The sequence below is a fragment of the Phasianus colchicus genome, chromosome 12, assembly GCF_987193195.1.
Source record: "Phasianus colchicus chromosome 12, bPhaCol1.hap1.1, whole genome shotgun sequence".
NCBI lineage: Eukaryota > Metazoa > Chordata > Aves > Galliformes > Phasianidae > Phasianus > Phasianus colchicus.
The window spans coordinates 15,387,499-15,406,772 of NC_143447.1; the positions used below are offsets into that span (position 1 = coordinate 15,387,499).

General features: G+C 41.6%; 1 protein-coding gene across 6 annotated transcripts in view; it reads left to right on the forward strand.

Moving 5' to 3' along the window:
* The window catches only part of MCTP2 (multiple C2 and transmembrane domain containing 2), a 142,868-nt gene that overhangs the window by 41,733 nt on the left and 81,861 nt on the right, over positions 1-19,274 (forward strand). For 5 of the 6 annotated variants that reach the window (XR_016470436.1, XM_090149059.1, XM_090149062.1 and 2 more), the window contains exons 2-7: positions 1,279-1,382; positions 2,149-2,676; positions 6,742-6,801; positions 7,848-7,956; positions 17,468-17,610; positions 18,374-18,450. Coding sequence is in view for 5 of the 6 variants with exons in the window: in XM_090149059.1 (XP_090005185.1) it covers positions 2,158-2,676; positions 6,742-6,801; positions 7,848-7,956; positions 17,468-17,610; positions 18,374-18,450 (908 nt within the window). In the remaining variant the exon portion in view is untranslated. Of the gene's footprint in view, positions 1-184; positions 462-1,278; positions 1,383-2,148; positions 2,677-6,741; positions 6,802-7,847; positions 7,957-17,467; positions 17,611-18,373; positions 18,451-19,274 lie in introns of those variants that run through there. The other variant, XM_090149063.1, reaches the window with a different exon arrangement.

Below are 19,274 nucleotides of genomic sequence, written 5' to 3' on the forward strand. Positions count from 1 at the left end.
TATACTGTGTGGTCCCTGTGTACCATCCTTGCTGAGTGGACTTTTGTAGCATGAAAAAAACCTAGAAGAATGGAACTGCATAAGGCTTACAGGAACTGGAGTGCTGCTAGGAAACAAAATCTCTAAGCAAACAGAGTAAAAACCATAGCAGTGGGTCGTCAAATTGAGAAGGGTGGAGAATAACAGGAAGGGAATGGGAAGCAGCAAGAGCCTTGGGAGGTGAGTGTTGTGAGCTGGGTCCTGCCTTTATTTACGCTGAATTCACTTTGGCAGTTTTGTGGACAAACAACATGGGGAGTGCTGGCATTAAGGGAGTTGTTTAAGTGAGTCCCAGCAGCAGTGTTTCATAATGTTTTGGCCTAATGATTCCTCTTATGTGATAAAACGCTATCAAGAAGGCCTGGAACTGCCTTATGAATTTTTTATCTAAAGAGGGAAGAAAGAGAAAGCTGTCAGCCAAGGTGAGCAAATTGAGCCATGTCTCCAGTGAACTTGCATGGGGATCTGGGTGCTTCAGCATTGTTTTTGCTTCTCAGAGATGCTGTGAGAAAAAAATAATTACAGTTTGTCCATGCGCGTTTTGATACTGGGCCTGACAGCAAGAGCTAGAGATGAAAACACTGTGTTTAGCCCGTGTGTGTATACCAGCACACACTCCTGTATGGACAAAATCTGATACTGATGAGTTGAATGCATGTAGTGCTGTAATAGCTTATTATTTTTTGTATTGAATGTAACTATTCTGTAGCAAGCAGTATGGATGGGAGCATCTGTATAGCAACACAGATGGAGGCAGGAGGGATTGTATAGTTCTATGATAATTGAATAGTTTTGGTTGCATAACAATGCAGGAAAAGAATTTTTTGTAGATGCCCAAACATTGCAAGTATGGTGAGGATAGTCATAACATAATGTAAATTATGTAATAATGTAACCTTCAAATTAATGACGTGTAAGAGTAGGTGTCTTAGAGAGCAGACAGTGGTTTTTCTATCTAGGTTTATGCACAGCTGTATTTCTGTTTTCTGATCATTCTGATGTTTCCCTTAGCTATCAGGATAATGGTGGATTAAGTTAATTTTGATAAAACTGTGTGTATTTAAATGTACTGTGGGCTTTGGAAGCAGCAATCATGAAGTTAATGAGTATACATTGCTATTGATACAGGTATGTGAAGTAAGCTGTGTTACACGTGTCATCAGAGACTGTAAAAGAGCAAATCTTGAAGGTTTCATTAGCTTTTTTCTTTGGATGATGATTTGACTTTCTGCTTTTCAGAATAAGGATGGTTGTTCATCTATCAGCCATGAAAGACCCTGTCCGTGAGGATATTCCTGTGCACAGAGGCATCGATTTGACCTTTGCATTACAATGCAGATTCAGTGAGTGATTTTGGTTTGAATCTTTTCTTGTCATGAGTCCACCAGCAGTTTTTCAAAATCTTTAATTCCTTCTGTTTGTTTCTGTCCTTGTTTTCTCTCAACTGCTTTCTTTATGAGTAAAATTACTTCTGCAGAGGCAACTTCCATTGAGAACCCGTTAACAAAAGGGAATATTTTGAGGTCTTACCTGGACTTTCTGATGTTATATCAGGAGACTCTTCTGCCTCAGTCCCTTATTTTGTGGAGCTGATTTTTGTGTTGCACTTATTCACCTGTAAGTCATGTAAGAACTCTCATAGCTTAAGGAGTAGCAAAGAAGATGTGCATAGCCTGGAAAATCATCATCAGAAACTGCAATGCCAGCTTTGCCACCTTTTTTGTGTGCTAGTGTTATTTTGTTTTAACTCCCATCAGTAAGTTTTGTACAGAAACAATCTGAAATGGGATAAATCATCAGTTTTTGCCAGTTGGCACTTGGCAGAGTAATTGAAACAATATCTCCTCGTAGCAGTCATAAAACAGAGGACAGACGTTGCATTTTAGCGTAGGATTAATTACTTGTTCTGTTTTCCCCCTCAACAATTAAACCTACCTACCGGATTTCATTGGGAAGCACTTACTAATACTTTGTGGCATGCTTTCTTTTTACTGCTTAGAAAAATGACTGAAAGTTTTAAGATGATGCAACATGAATCATAATCTTCAACTGCTGTTCGTTCTCGTGATTGACTTGCCTTCTTCCTACATTCCTTTTAATCACCCCCAGGAATCACTGATGCTGTTTTGTACCGGAGGCGTTGCTGAGGTTCCATGTGCAGCCATGGACTTGGAGAAACCATCTGTCTGGGGATCCCTGAAGCAGAGAACAAGGCCGTTCCTGCAAAACTTAAGTGTGAGGAAGACGAAGAAGAGGTCGAGCAAGATGGTGGTGAGCAAGATCCGCTCCCTGGACCGACGCCTCAGCGTGTCGGTGCCTGACATGCTGGAGGTGGAGACTCTCACGGAAGAAGAAACAACGTATTCAAGCACTCAGATGCTGTCCAGTGGCTACCCCAGTGGTGCCCCCAGGCCTGTGGTGTCTCTGAAAAGACGGAACTCATCGATGAGGCCAGATGGAGAGGACTGGCCGTGGCTGCAGCCTTCAGCTGCGTGCACAGAGCCAGCTGTGGCCCACTTGGATGTGCCTGTGGCAGGCAGCCCTGTGTCCGAGGGGAAGCGGCCGTCCAGTGACGACCTCTTGGAGCTGCTGCAGAGAGCCCACCTGAGCACTGAGCTGGCAAACGAGATGATGGAGGTAAGGGGCTTGGAATTAGCCTGACTGAGCTGCCACCGTGGGGCTTATTTGAGTGGATGATAAAGGGATGGAGAAGGGCGCCCTGTGCCAGGAATGAATAAGGAAAAAAAAAAAAGTGTAAACGAACTATGATATTCAGATATCTATTCTGTCAGTCTGGAGCAGCAAAAAAAACCATAACATCTTTCTCTCACCACCTTTGTGGTCAGTGCTCCTGTGACAGTGCCTCTGGAGCTGGGGGATCCACGTCTAAATTGTTCTGAAACAATAAATCCTGCCTGACCTCAAGTGGGGAATCTGCAGGTGCGTGTTGGTTGTTTGAAACATTTTAGCCAATATCTGTTTTGTCTGTGTTGTGGAAATGTATCTCTTCCAATTGAGTTATCACTAGAAAGGTTAGATTTTGAGCTATTTTTCCAGGCCATTTTCCCATAGTTTGACTGTCACCGGGATGGCAGCTTTTGTCACCTGAGAGGCAAAAATGAAAGACTTATTTCTTGTAAAGCGCTCCTTTGAGATTGGTGATTTCACAGGCAAATTTACCTTTTGAGCTCTGCATTCAAAATTATGGTCAGCACTACTACGGGGCAAGTGATCTTTGCTGGTAGAAAACCACTTGTTTTGCATCTCAAAGGTCTGTGCATTCCTATTGAAGCAGAGCTATCACTAGCCTGCTGTGATGCATCATATCCCATGAGTAGCCAGCAACTATGGCTTCTAGTTACTAAATTTTTGGCTTGTTGGCTTGCTGGCTTTCTGTGGTGTACATTAAAACTAGCTAGAACAGTGTATCACTCTATTTCTCGGTGATCCCTATGGGTTCTTTCTAACTCGGGATATTCTGCATTTCTTTGCTGTATCACATCTGAAATAGTAGCATCTCAGGTAATCAGCATATACAGCTGACTGGAGACTGTGGACATGGTGTCATTTAGGAGTTTGTTTCCAGGTTGTTGTAGTGGTATCAGCAATCCTTTCCTGCTGTTATAGACCAACAGATTCGGAGCTAATATTCAGAGTGTATTTGCAGCAGTACCAAAAGCAATCTCATAACCTGCTTCACTTTGGGCAAGCTAAGTACTTAGCAGAAGGTGGTAACTGTGTAGTGATGGAATAGATTAACTTCAAGATGAGTTTCCTCTGCAGAGCAGTCTGTCTTATTCTCTGTAGCATTAAAATCAATCCCAGTGTACGTGTGTGTGTTTGTGCATATAAACGTTTTAATATGGAATTTCATACCAAACCGTTGCTCTATGTGAGTACACTACCTTTCTTCCTGCAATCTGCCTCCAGCAACAACTTTTAAATGCAGAAGATTTCAAAATAACGAGTGGCAGAATGAAGCAAGCGAATGTAGAAACAGATAAGGAATACAAAAGTCAATCTTCTCACGTTTAGCTCTTCTACATGACTGAACAGGCACAAAATCTGTGCTCTGTGTGCCTCAGGTTGAAACAGCATGTTGCATGCCTACTAGTTGAGGTTGCTGTAGAGAGCACAGCAATCAACTCATTCTTTTGTGAGCAGCCTTCACTGATTAGCGAGGTGTAAATCAAAAGGAAGGCAGATCCCTGGAACAAAACAAACTAAAAAAAGCAAAGATGTAGGTTGAGCTTTTTTCCCCCTGAATTGCTTGTCACATGCCACCTACTCATTTCCTGGTTTCCTTTGGTCACCCAATAGCATGAGATACTTCCTGAGCCTCACGCACGAGCTCAGTGTGGGGTTGTGGTTTTCAGTCTTCTAAATGCTCAGCACGGAGCTGTCAGTGCATGGAGTGTTCCATCTTCAGTAAAGGTTCTCTTGCACGCACCACATAATAATTTGCTAAAAGATTTACTTTATCCTCTGTTGCAGCAAGTTCGACAAACAGGAAGGGTGAAGGAGTTACTGACGTTGCCTTTAACCCCTGCCTCATTTGCTAAGGTTGGAGATGAGATAATGGCACTTCTAAGGAGGCTTTCTGCCTGTGGTCGTGCATCACTGCTGCAGTGCACTAACACCATTTCTTCATCTTCTAACACTGTGTGTCATTAGCAACCCCGAGCCCTGTCCGCTTGCTGATGCACTTGATGAACTTCTTTTTTGAATCATTCTTCCACACCAAACAAGAGATGGTAAAGATTGTGAGCCCAGTCAGGACAAAAGTTTGATTTATTTATATGTATTCATGCGTGTGCTGTTGTTTTACTTATGTACACAGACACATTTGGGACTATGACCCACTTTGTGAATGTGGCTTCATTTGCTCATATTTAAGTTCAGAATTGTCTCTGTGGTTAATTAAAATCAAGATTTCAGGGATATATTTTCAGCTGAACTTTCATCTCTATTCAGTGATGTTATTGCAATCAGCTACCTAGAATAATAGCACTTTACACTGTATGAAGATAAAACGAAAAAAAAAGATGATTCTGTGTTTATGCAATGCAAAACAAGCTGTGAAGCAAAAGTATTATCAGTGCCAATGATGGTGCCTGTAGGGGATTCCTGTGAAGCCAAAGATTACTATAGAAGTACTTGGTTTAATGCACACAAGTGAGATTTTATGCATACTAGTCAGGATATTCCAAGTTAGGGTTCCCCTAGCAGCTGTAACTCAGCTCTGTTGTACAAGGAAACTCTTCTGCTGCTCTTTATGATAATAATTTTTCTACTTCTAATGTGTTTTTGCAAGGTGGCCAAGTTATGATTACTATGGGAACCATAATGTTAAATTTCGTCTGTCATGCGAGCAAAATTTTACTTGCAGTACGGAAGTATTGTGCTTCCTGATACGTAATGTATGTATTTGGGGACAGGGGAAGAATAATTACATAGAAGCTTGTATTTATTTTAGCATGTCAATATATCTTGGTTTTATGTGTGATCCAGAAGCTAGTTCTGTTTTTCTTTGTATACTGCTCAACACAATGCAGCTCTCATCAGAGAGATGTGGATGCTAACGCACTGCACACAATAGCATTTTCACATGGGGATCAAATTCCACTTTGTGTGCATTTCTGTAGAGTGAAGGGGTTGTTCTTACAGTAAATTCCTGTATTTGAATGGACTGCCATTTGAATTTGAATGTGACTGCCCTGTAATAAACCAAAGCATTGCCCATGCAGGTAGGTTCTCTTCAATGTAAGTGACAATGGTAGGCTGTCCTGGTAGTCAAAATAGCATCAGTGGTGTCCTTACTATGGAGTGAACCCCTTGTGTGTCTGAGCAGTCTAGACAGCCTACCACCATAGCTTCAAGTTTTTATGTGAGTCAATTTTATGAGGAAATGTTTGACTTCCTCTACTGTGCTCTAATAACAATCGTTTGAGCCTTCCAGTTACTATAGAATGTGGGGAAGTACACATCCAGCATTTTTTTCCCCTTTCCCTTTGACTATTTATTGTTATTACTATTAATGTTTTCATGATCTTTCCATCCCTTGGAGTTACACACATTGTATATGTATATAGCTGAGTTACTGAGTATAAACCAGAAGTTTAGAGGGTTCTAAATCAAAACAGACAAAGGGGATTTTGCAGAAAACATCTCTTAGACCCTAACTTACTGGCAATTAAAGGAAAATGGTAGTGATGTGAGAGTAGCACCCACTTTCCAGCCCCAGGATATCTTTGCTGCTGCCACCGCTTCTGGAATTTTTCCTATTTCATCTTACAGAGGAAACTTGGACATTCAACAAATTAAATTCTGTCCAGGAATATGGGTCAGCATTGCAACTTCAACTGGTGAGTCACCAGATGCAGTAACCCTCAGGAGTTTGTATTAAGGACTTTCAGCATTGGAAGCACAGTCTTTACTGTGGAGAATTTCTTCCAGTTGCTAGAAGCAAGCACTTAATCTTTAGACCACGCTGAAGACCACATTAAGTGTGCAATCACTGTAAAACAAGGAAAAGAATTCCCATCTAAATTATTTGGTAGCCTGTAAGCAGAAGTACAAATATGTTTTAACAAATAATTTAAATGGTTACGATGGTTTTCTTCACTAGTATTAAGACTTAAGGGATATTAGGAGAATTTTCTTGATCCTTGTTGTCTAATTCTTTGTACTTTTTCTTTATAGGAATGTGGAGGAATGGATTTAGAGTCGTCAGTATCTTCTCAAATGTTTGATGATCAGATGGTAAGTCCTTTAACCTGATCAGACTGTTTAATGGAAACAAATATTTTTAGGTTCAAGTCTTTTGCTGCTTTGCTTCTTACAGATGAAAAATAAACAGAAAACCACCAAAAAAATCCAACAAAACACAACGGTCAAAAATGCCCCAGAACAAAACCAGCAGGTGAAGTCTTCTGTAGATTTTTCCAGTGTGGCCTTTTGAGGGCATTTATTGTGGCAGTGCAAGACAGGACTATTTTAAATAGAGTGTTCTGTAATTTTATGAAGTATTCTGTAGTTTCTACGTTGCAGTGAGTAACTGATGAAAGTGTCAGCTTAAATACTCAACCGGTGGCCCAGTAGTAAACTGCATCACAATAAAGGCTTCAAATACCTTAACGAAATAGATGACATTTTATGATAGTGTGAAGAGGCTTTGACAGCTGTGACACGTGCTCGTCGTGTGAAATGTATTTCTGTTTCTGAATGAATTTCTTTGCTTTTGTTCTCTGTTAACCTCCCCAGGGCTGTCCAGTGGCTTTCACCAAACATGCCAGTTGGGTGGTGGTTGTGACATAGGTTGTAACACTGGCAGCAACTCTGAACAGGAATTACTCAGTTTGCTATGGCAAAACCTCATAAGTAGCGTTGCTCACTGCTGCTGTATCTTCTAGAACCGTATAAAAAAATAGTCTGCTCAGTAGCTTTATGAAGTGTGTACATCCTCATGAGTTCATTACCTGGTTGTGAATGTGCAAGGAAGAGGCAGCTAGAAAAATAAAATGCACAAAATTGCTAGGATTTGGAAATCCTGTTCATGCATTTATGATGTTTACTGTTACAACCCATTTTCGGGTGTAATCCTCCTTGTGTTACTCTTGGCTTTGTGAGTTTATCTGACAGTGATACATAGCTATTTACATAATGAAACAAAGTCTTAAAACATCTTTATTCCTTCTTCTGACAGTAAAGGTTTCCCCACTGAAAGAAGGTCTGTGAGAACACCTGCTCTGTTCGTGCGACTGCCTGGTGAGACGTGCAGCAGGGATTGATTTCTCTGTTCGTTTTAGGGTGCAGAGGAAGGAAGTGATTGCTTGAGCCACCTGCCCAGCCCCTTTGCTTACCTGCTGACCATTCACCTGAAAGAAGGCCGGAACCTGGTTATCAGAGATCGCTGCGGTGAGCCACACCTTTCATCTGCTTCCTTTCAAGAGTTGCACCACTCTGCTTTCCCTGACTTGAGTTCGGCTGCACTTTGCACCGTCAGCTTCTTTTCTTATCTCTGATGCAACAAGCCGTTGACTTCTGTCCAGATCAGAGCACTCAACACCTGGGTTTGTCCACCTTTTATACACAGGGGAGGGAGCTGCCCTGTGTTTGCTGCTTCTCTTGCCCGATTGTGCAGCTGCAAAACCCCTCCCTTGTTGTAATTAGCATCTGCAGTCATTAATCTTGAGAATTTCTAATTAAGCTTAAAAAAGTAAAAATTTTGGAATGTGATAAATGAAGTAGCATGCTCTAGGAGTGCTTTTCGGGTTATCTGTAAAGATTTTAGTGAAAGGGTAACTGTGAGAATAGGGGTATAAGCCAAATCTGCCCCCCATCTAATGTCAACTGCAATCTGAGATGAAGGAATAGGGTCTATTCATACAGGTTTTAAAGGAAATAAGTTTGAACTAGCCATAGGCTTGTGAAGGTTTGCATCTGGAAGAATCTGTGTGGGTTAATTAACCTCATATGGGTGCTTGCTTTTGGGATTTCAATCTTCTGTTATCTCAGTTAACTTTTTCCATGTCTTCACCAAACAGTAACTGTCAGCCAAGCATATGCTACATTTTCCCTTCTAGGTTCCAGCTTTTAGAGGGAGCGAATGAATACTTAGATTAAGATCATCACTCTTCAGACAGAAGCACGTACTTCCTGACAGCATAGCAGTTCATCAGTTTTACTAGCAAGCCTCACAAGCCAGGACACATCCAGCTGTTTCTACAGAAAAGATACTATAAATGAGCAATTCCAGTAGAGGAGGACTTCTGTGGAAGACAGAACACAGTTTGCTCTAGACTGTGGTTTCCTGCATAAGAGTGCAAATGCTTTAACAAAGCTTTGTACAGTGGTGAAACAACATAATCAAGGGGAAAAATCAATTTGGGTCTGTCACTTTTGTGGCAGATGACTGTTCATTTAGAAGACTGTCAGGTGGTAAATAATTCAGTAAATTTCCTGCTTTTTTATGTTCTTTAAATGGACAATGGGATGAGGAGGAAATAGTTGACCTAGTAATTATTCCTCAGACACAGTCATGTTGGTGGCCTCTTCAGGGAAACATACTGGTGATGCCCAATGCACATCCACATAGGTCTGTGCTGCCCTACTGGTTACTCAGGATCTTTGTGAGATATTTAAGTCTGAGCTCCAGCTGCTGTGGTTTTGCAGTGTGTTTTTTGTAAGTGGGAAGTTGTTGGAGAGATGAGCAAAGCCAACATGAGGAAACCTCAAAAAACTTGTGGGCTGGGAGAATGCAACTTCCCTTCTTTCCCTCGCTGTGACTCTGGATATAGCCACTGAGTTAGGATGTAATATCCTACTCCAATAGTTTGACTATAGGAACATGCTGCCTGCAGCCACTGCATCCTTCAGTCTGTGGAGCCTGGGCTGGAGGCCAGATCGTGCTCATTCATGTTTTGGGAACAGGAAACCCCCCAGATCTAACGAAGCAAAGCTGTCTGACGCAACTGTGTGATGGTTTCAAACCCTCTTCACCACGTTTTTTTTAACATGCAGCAGGGTTCTCTGGAAATCTGCAGTGGGTAAATGCTGTGTTGTTGGTCATGTGTTTTAGTGTGGGTATTGGGGGTTTGAACATCCTCTGGTCAACACTGTGTGAACAACTGCAAAAATGCCTAGGTAGGTACAGGGATGTCAGGCTTTGTGAGTTCAGCAGCACTTGCTCACATACAGTGATGATACGTGGTGGTAAGCGATCAGCAATGGAAACGAAAGGACAGAAAGTTGTCAGATAAACCACAGAGCCTGAATGAAGGCTGAATAGTACCAGCATCTTCAGCTTAGATGAGTTTTGTAGATTTCCTGCGTTTTTGGTTTTAGTCATTGCAGTAACAGAAATTGCTTTGGGGGGAAAAATGGCTTTGAGCAGCAATCAAATCCATTGATGTATATTTCAGGAAAGCTTTGTGTTTTCTTTGAGCAAACTGCACTTGTGTGGTGCCCTACCCTGTTCTCACACCTGCGCTTTTCCCTCGATGTTAACTCCCTGGCAGCTCCCTGAACAGCTCCTGCTGAGGTTCAGGGGCTTGCAGGAGGAGCAGAAGCCTCTCCGTGTGTCCCTGCTGCCCTCTGCTGCCTCTTTGCTGCCTTGTCTGCAGCCTGTGCCATCCTCAGGGCACGGAGAGGAAGCAGAGGCTTCAGTTGCATTGTGCACGTTAATATATGTGTGTGGGTATGTATTAATCTAAGGTGTTTGGCAGAGAAAATATCTTTCTGCCATTGGAAACAGCTCTTGCTGGACAGTCCTGGTTCTTCTCAGCAAATTTGTGTCTTTCCCTGAGTTGAATTGTAACGCATTTGTAATGAAGGAAGTAATTGCAATTGGCTGTGTGAAGGTGAGGATGGTTCTACTCTAAGACTGGTATGACTTCATTTTTCCTAAACCTTGCAGATACTCTTCTGAACTCTCACTCACTGCATCCTGCTCTTTTAGGGACGCGTTTCCTTTGGTTTCGCTTTGCCAGATTTTTCTCACTCTTTATTTACCTTCATAATATTATCTGTTAACTTCTACTCTTTGCTGCTTTTTTCTTCACCTTTTGCCTCTCCCATTGTTTTCAGCTGCCTGTGTCTATATGTATCCAAGCCAAGGGAGGAAAGTACTATAGAGCAGGATCTCAGTAGAACTGAGAGATGCTCCAGATATATCCCTCTCCTGATCAGTGTTGCAGTGTCCTCTCCTAGGGGCTCACTGACAGTCAGCTTGCTTGGAATCTGTTTTATTTGCTTCTCGATTATGCTTCTTGGGATACAGGCCATCATCATTAGAGACTGCCTAAGCAGACAGGAAGGTGTGCTTGGAGAGTGGCAGTCACACCCCCTGTGTGTACATTGTGCCTCATGGCAGATTGTGTGGGTCCTCCCATATTTACGGCTGCAACTAATGAACCAAACACTGTGAATGTGTGTGGATACCAACCCAATGCCAACATTTTGCATTTTCTGCACTTTGTATAATGTTCTTGTTACTAATAACTCGGTAACGTAATGGTGAGGAGTTTGTAACTTGTGTAGTTTTAATACTGTAAATGGTACCGAAGCAAAATGCATTTTATTATTGAAATGTGCATATCTGGGAAGCACTGCTCAGTTCTGCAGGAGTGAAAATTACTGTACATTTTATTTGTCTTTGATAAAATATTAAGCACTCTAAGCCACCAGTTCTAAATATTGCTAGCTTGTTGTGCATTTGGTAGCTTTATGGCCTCCTTGAGTGCATTTCTGTGAAGCTCACGACTTCCAGCTCTGTGTGCTTTGAACTGGCAGGAGGTGAAGCCCATTTCTATTTGTTCCTCCACTTTGCTGTGGCAGAGGGATGCCTGATGTTTGTGTGATTTGGTCTAACAAACTCTGAAATGTCACGGTCCCTTCTGGCCTTGGGATGCTCTGACTGTGCCTGTTACTGTCTGTACAACCAACCACCTCCACAGGACAGCTTCACTGCGACAACGAGCAGTAAGATGGTGCCACAGCAGCAGGGAGGTGTTGCCTTCCATCCGTTGACAAACTCCACTATACTATGCTATTGTGAGAAAAAAACACATAGTTTTGACTGCATTTAAGGGTGAGAAGCTCCTGATGTTTCTAAATTCCATACTTCCAGGCTTGGAGTGTATGTTTACTTCTGTTACACACCATGGTTATGAGAAATACATTTCTCAGATGTGATGTCAGCTGGTGAGTGTCTGTGGTTCTCCTTACTGTTTTTCCTCAGTTGCATTGCTTCGACAGACTTTTTCCTCTCTTTTCTGCACAGTCTTGCATTTTCTAGATTTTTACAAGTTCTTTGTACCCTGGCAGTCCTTTTGCATTTCTTCCTCCCAGGTTTCCCTGACCATTTCCTGCTGCTATGCTTTGGTTTTGTTCTCATTTCTTTCCTTTTGTGGTCCAGACAGTAGAATGTGGGAAGTGTGTGTGAGGACTGCACAAAGGGAGTAGTGCAGGTTGCAGGGAGTGCAGAAGGGTCTGTCTGCTTGCTGTCTGCATCACATCATCCCTGCTCAGAGGGCAGGCATGAGACAGCACTGTGCCCTCACACCCCAGAAAGCCAAATGCATCCTAGGCTTCATCCAAAGCAACGTGGCCAGCAGGGAAGGGAGGTGATCCTGCCTGTCTAGTCTGCTGAGAGACCTCACGTGGAGTCCTCAGTGCAGGAGAGACGTGGACCTGTGGAGCTCATCCTGAGGAGAGCAACAAAAATGATCCAAGGGATAGAACACGTTCCATACGAGGACAGGCTGAGAGATGGGGCTGTGCAGCCTGGAGGAGAGAAGGCTCTGGGGAGGCCTGAGAGCTGCCTCACGGGACCTAAAGGGGCTGTAAGAAAGAAAATGGAGAGTAAAGGGGACAGGATAGCACACACTTCCTTCTTTAAGCACTGACACACCTGCTGTACACCTGCTCCAGCTGTAGATCTGGGCTGTCTCCTGCCCAGCTCTGCGGTGGTGGCAGTGCTGGATGGCTTTGCACAAGACTTGGGGGTTCGTTGGCTTGCACAGAATAAATCCATTGTTTGGAAAGCAAATGCTCGGAGCAATTAGGCTGAATCACTCCCTGCAAACACACTGATTAATTTAAATTCTCTCTGTTTTCAGGGTATCTGCAATTAGATCATTAGCTCTTCAGATTTATTAATTATTCAGATGTATTAGGCAACTTTTCACACTTCTTTTTGAAAGGCTTAATCATGACTAATTTACAAACGCTGCGGATTTGAATGGCTTCAGTACTTATTTTTGATGTTTTCTGGACTCTGCATGGCTCTGCATACAGCAACTTGTGCTGCAGTGGTTGGTGCTGCTGTGCTGAATCCAATTTCTGCAAGGATTTTTTTTTTTCCAAACTATCATTTGGATATATCCTTAATTTTACCTTATTTTTTTTCCTTCATGTACAGATCTGCATGCATTCTTCTCATACGTTGTTGAGTTTTTTGGTTTATTTTCCCCTGGAGCTTATTGGTGATGCTTGTTTTCAAGAAATGTTTTGTTTCCATCTGGTCACTTAAAATTTGCTGTGCACGGAACTTTCCAAAATTACCTGGATTTCCTGCTCTCAGCTTACGTGTTTGTTTTTTTTTTTTTCTTCCTGATTTCCCCTTCAAGCCTTGATCTCAGCTATTTCACTACAAGGCCAGTGGTTCTCCATTTAAAAAGTGTGTTCCATTATAAAATGTCTTTTACTACTTGTTGTAAATAACTCCAATAATTCTATTTCTAGGAAGATTATAAGAAATCTGTTCTTTATGTGCATATAAAATAAATCCTTCATTTCCTTCTGAAGATGCAAATGTAGGATTTTAACCAAACCTTGAAATGGTCTGGGTTATGTTTCACTTTGTTTTTGCTTTGAGCTTTCAGGATTTTAATACAACTAACTGATAACTTTTTAATTTATGTAACAAAACTTGTTTCATATGCTGTATTTCCAGTAAGTTTACTCCTGTAAAATGGAGTGTGGTTTGAAATCATATGGGATCTGGTTTTGTTTTTTTTTTTTCTGATTATAATCATTATGAATCAAATATACTGTTAATATGGCTGATGTGGCACATCTCTTGCTGGCTGCTAGAGGGCAGCAGTATCCATTTAAAAACGCCATTAACAGTTTCTTGTGCTGCTGAACCCTGTCCTGCTGCTCAGCCTCTGTGTCTCAGCCCCTTTGGCTCCCTGAGTTTGCTCAGGTTTCAGCTGGGGCTCGCTGTGCCTGCACTTGTGGCTTTGTAGTGGTAGTGGGAGATAAGAGAGGCAAAAGAATGGAGGTGAGCATCCCTTTTGGTATGTTCTTGTGCAAAAACAGGTCTAGCTGATAGAATGATCAGCTGGTTGTTGTTTGGAAGTCATCCTTTCTTTTATTTTTTTTCTGCTGTTTTGGTTGCCTTTGCTGGGGCGTCACTTCTCAAATGCTTTTCTTAATGGCCTGGCTTCTGCAGAGTATTCTTGAGCACCTGTTTTGTCTAATAGAAAGCTAAAACATTCTCCTTTTAGATCAGTTCATATCATAAATCACCATTCATTGATTTGAAAAGCTTTACTGTTTGGATAGACAGTAGATTGTCCTTAATTAATAGCATTTAAAAGATGCAAATGTCTGTCTGATCTTTAATCCAGAAGGCTTCAAACCTTGAACTTGGCTGCAGTTAATTATAACTTGCAGCCTATGCTATTCATCCCATCAGGTTTGGCTACCCCACCTGCCCCGCTTTTCATCCCCTGTCTCCTTTTAGCCTGTGCTGACCACTTGAAAGCAATCTGGGGCATCTTAAAGACCACCAGCAGTAAGTGCAGTGACCTGGGGGGACACAGCAGCATTGCCAACATGATCCTAGGGAAACCCTGAAAGCCTCAAAAGGGACTGCAGTGCCTTACCCCCTCCATCCAGCCTTGCTGCCTAACTCAATCAGCCCAAGGAAATGCCACCGAGCCCCGGTACGTGTCCAGCTGCCACCTCAGAGGCTGAGGTCCATCTGCCTGCTGGCACAGAGGTGCCATTCTGTCATTTGTAGGATGTCGGAGCCGCTCTCCCGCACTGCTGGCCCCGCTCCCCTGCCTGCCTAGTTGAGATGTTACCCCTCTGACAGCCCGACAGCCAAGCGTTGCCGAAACCCATGCCCGCTCACAATTATTTTCCCTAACAATTAACACCGCACTAACTTGACACCTTTCCCTTGTTTGGCTTTTGTAAGCCATCATCCCTTTTTCTATTAATTCCGGGCATTAATATTTTCTTTTGCGCGAGTGCCGCCATTCACCCGTGAAACAGTTTGAACATTATGTAGCTGTCAAGATAGCGAGGGATTACCCAGTGTGCCTTGCCGGAGTAAGTGACACCACTGAGGCCCGGGTTTGAGATGTTTATTTTGAGAGTAAGCTGACAAGCATGAAGGCCTGATCCCAGTGTGGCAATCTTATTTAATTAAAGGCCTCTTTTTTATTATAGCTTTTTCCCCGCTGTTTTATATATATATATTTGTATGTATTCTTTTTCCTCTTATGTATACGTTTAAAAAAAGAAAGATTGCTAAAGCCTAATTCACATGAACAGCACCAGGCAGCCTTTCCCCCTCTTTTTATTTCCCTTTATTAATGATCTGGAAAGCTTTCAGAGCAATAATGCAATTAGGATGCTTACTTAGATATGGTCCTCTTGCTTCCCATCCTTGGAGAAAGGGCTTGGAGTTTCGTGCTGGCAGATATTGAACTTGCTGGTTGTTTGCTTTCTCCAGCTCCTCTTTTTCTCTTTTTAGGCTTTGCCCTCTCTCATGGGTTTTCTGTGCCAAAACCAGTTGAGTTACAGCCATAGACCTCCTTCAATCCTATTCATGCTTTAATTTCATCAACTGCTTTCCTTATCTAAGCTGGTTACTATTTTGTGCACAGGATAGGTTCTGGACGTCATTATTACTGTTATTGTTTTTGAGCGTGCAGTTTCTTCCTATCCATCCTTTCTTTTCCTTTTAAAGCAGAACGGAGTTGGGATCTTTGGAGCTGGGAGAACCTAACACCCCAGAGCTCAATGATGTCATTTCTCAACCCGTAAATCCTCCGAGGGCCATTACCCACATAGCGGAGCTGTGTTTTATCTTACTATTTCCATTCATTGTGTAAAGTGTGCTGTTTTTAAGCCGTGTGCTTTATGTGGGACTTCAATCATAGTTTTGATAGGTATCCTGGTGGAAGGTCTACTCCTAACCCACTAAAACCAATGGGAAGCTGACCTCTGACTTCCCTGGCCTTTAGATCAGCACTTTATTATTATCCTCTCTCAGAGGAGATGGAAAAGAAATTTGTATGTGTGTGTGATGTTTTTCCCAACAAAACAGTTGATTTCAGCAATTACTTTTTAAAAAAAGAATTGGCTGTGGGTAGTATTTGAAATCTAATCAGTATTTTCCTTCTGTGAATGAAACATCCCTTACGTGCAGAACTGGACAGGACTCTGATTCATCACTTTTGAAGTGAAAGCAGAATAAAAACTTTCTATAATTCTTAAAAAAACATTCTGTGTATTCCCAGACATACCATTCTTCTTGGTATTTACTATTGGTTTCCAGATAGAATCGTAGAATTGTTAGGGTTAGAAAAGCCCACTAAGATCATTAAGTCCAACCTCCACTCGTCCCCACTTTGTCCCCAAGTGCCAAAACAGATGCTGTTACTTAGCTATTTTTTCTCAAGTCTGCATCTTTCTTCACATAGCATTGAGCATATCTTCTCATTCATCACCGGTGGGGACCTGGGAAGACACGTTCAGATTATTTTTGAAGCTGTGAAGTCTGAAGTTGTGCTGGCAGCAGCGCTTTGAAATGAAGTGTTTGTGGTGGTGGCTGCACTGGCAGCATGCAGTGCCCGGTGTGGATGCATCTGTTGGGTTAGCTGTTATGGAACTGGTAGCAGGGAAATGGAATTCTAAATGTAAAGTACAGTGCAGACAATATTGAATGTTACAGATAAGCAGCACTTGGGATCGGTTAATTGTAAATGATGCTACACCTCAATTTTATTCTTCCACTTAATGGCAACTGGGAGTTTCTGTAGTCTACACCTTACTAAATCAACCATCTAGTTAAATATTTTCCATACCTCACTCCTTTTTTTTTCTTATCCTGCATAGTGATTGGTGTTAGTGCAGAAACCATTGTTTTAATAATAACAATACAGTTTCCCTCTTCTCTTTTTCTCTGACAGCTGCAAGTCTGTCTAATGCTGCCGAGTGGCACGAGCCTCGTGGTCTGTCTATGGACATCTGCTCCATAAAAATATGGGACATTATTGCCATGGCAGGATGTGCTGCTTGGATTAAAAAATGTGTTACCTGAATATTGTTGGTTTTCTTTATAGAATCTGTTCTCTGTGTGATTCTATCCTGAGCTGGTGAATAATGTCAATATTTTTTTCAGCGGAACTTCAAATTTGGATTTAAGCAAATGGACAAATGACACCAGTGATGAAATCCTGATGGGTGTTTTAGCTATTGTTACTGGTGTCCTTGGCACTCCTATCCAGGGTTATAATGCCTTTTAGTTTTGGTCTGAATATTTATTGTCTCAGGATCGCATTTTCTCTTTTACTGTCTGCGTTCCTAATTGGCCTGTAAATATTTCTTCATCCTTGTTTGCTCTTTGCTCAAAATACTAACAAAGATATTGAAGAATAATTAACACTCCATAAGAATAACAAGGAAGAGATCAAATAAACTATGAAGATGTTGCTGTCTGCTCTCAGAGAACTTTCTGGTTATGTTCAATTGATTTCCTGTACAAACTAGAAATTTCTACATATGAATGCATATTAAAGACATTACTATTTATTGTTGTTCTTAGGTATGGTTTTATTAAATCATATTTTAAGATTGTGGGCTTACATGGGGGCGGTGCTGATCTATTTCCTTATAATTATCACAGGTACAAGTGACCCGTATGTGAAGTTCAAACTGAATGGGAAAACTCTATACAAAAGTAAGGTAGTCTACAAGAACTTAAACCCAGTTTGGGATGAGACTGTGGTGCTGCCCGTACAGACCCTCGATCAAAAACTCTGGGTCAAGGTAAGTCTTGGTTTTAAATTTTGTGTAAGATACATAAATATCATTTTAAGCAATTGTTTTCTGCTGTGAAAACATAGTGATTATTTAATTCACCATAGTAGCATAATATAAAACACGATCTGGTTTAAGGGTTTCAGCAATTTCAAATTAAAATGCGCTTATTCCTTTTCCAGATTTCACTTGAATGTTTTGCTTTCTTTCACTGAAAATTCAAGTTGAAATGAAATTCCTTGACTGGATATATTTAAGACTACAGAGCTCCATTCTGCTGTAACTTACCGTGCTTGGGCAAACTCTGTGAAATCAATAGAGGTTTCATACGCTCATTTTAAGAGTGCAATTTGGCTGGATTGAACAGAGTTATTGCCTGGGATGCAACCGTGACAAGTAGCAAAGCCTTTTCTCATTATGAGTACCATTACAGTTACCAGAACTGCAGGCTACCAGTTGTGAGCACTAATTGCTAAAACATCTGTAGCAAGAACTACCTGATGTTGTGCAGCGTTTCATCATAGAGCATAAAGGGACAGGCGCAGTCTGTAGCAGCACACGTCTTTGTTTACATAACATTAAGATGATACTTTGAAAACACTGTTTAAATATTTAGCTAAAAATACAAATTAAAGCAGGGAAATGGAAAATTATCCCTGAATTATGTTTAAGCTTTGATCTGAAAAGCCTTAAAATATCTGTTCTTCTATCAGCTGGATAAATCTGCCTTATGATGTGAACATTCAAAATATCAATTTTGTTTTGTCACCAGGTGTATGATCGAGACTTAACATCTTCTGACTTCATGGGTTCGGCATTTGTCGTGCTCACTGAACTTGAACTCAATAGGTAACACGTTTATTTAATTAATGTTGTTATTGCACTTTAATTGAGAGACGTGATAAAATAATGAAATGCTATAGCTTGGAATTTATCCGTTCGTGGAAAGGTTTTTTTGATTGAAGGCTGAGGAACATGTTTCAAAAATGAGAAACTAGCTTCAGATAAATCCCATACAGGCGTGGTTTTATCTGGCATCATGTACTGGATTGCAGTTCTACCTGGATGGAGCCCTTTACAGAAGAAGCTGCTCTTTTAGTATCTAGAAATAAGAACAAGTTTTTATATGCGGGGATTATTTTCTTTCTAGCTGTGCCAGAATAATTTATGGAGGTGGATTTATGGCAGAAGGGGTAGAAAGCTGAGAACCCCTTATGAACCCCCTATAGAGCCGGGTGCATTTTTCTTGTAGGTTATTTGACTGGGGAGTGGTTTGCCTTGCTGCCGGCGAGGTCCCCCAATTCCATCCTCCCCCTGCAGCCACCCAGCCCTGCTGCATCCGCATCTGGCCCTGATTTAGTGCAGAGGCAAAGCCCTTCGCCTTTTGTCTACTGCTGCTTGGTCTGAATGTGAAGCTGGAAGCCAGGAATTCAAGTTTTATTTCTCTCTTTTATACTCGCTCACTGTGTGACTTCTTTTTTTTTCTTTTTTCTTTTTTTTTTTTGAGAAAATGAGTTCTCCCTGTGCGGGTGTATTATAGCTCCCACGGCTGTTGTTTGTGTGTTTCCAGAAACATTAATGAATTTATCTGTCAGATAGTGCCACCAAGTAAATGTCAGCATTACCGTTTTCAGAGAGGGAACTGAGTCACAGAGGGAGATTAAATGCACTTG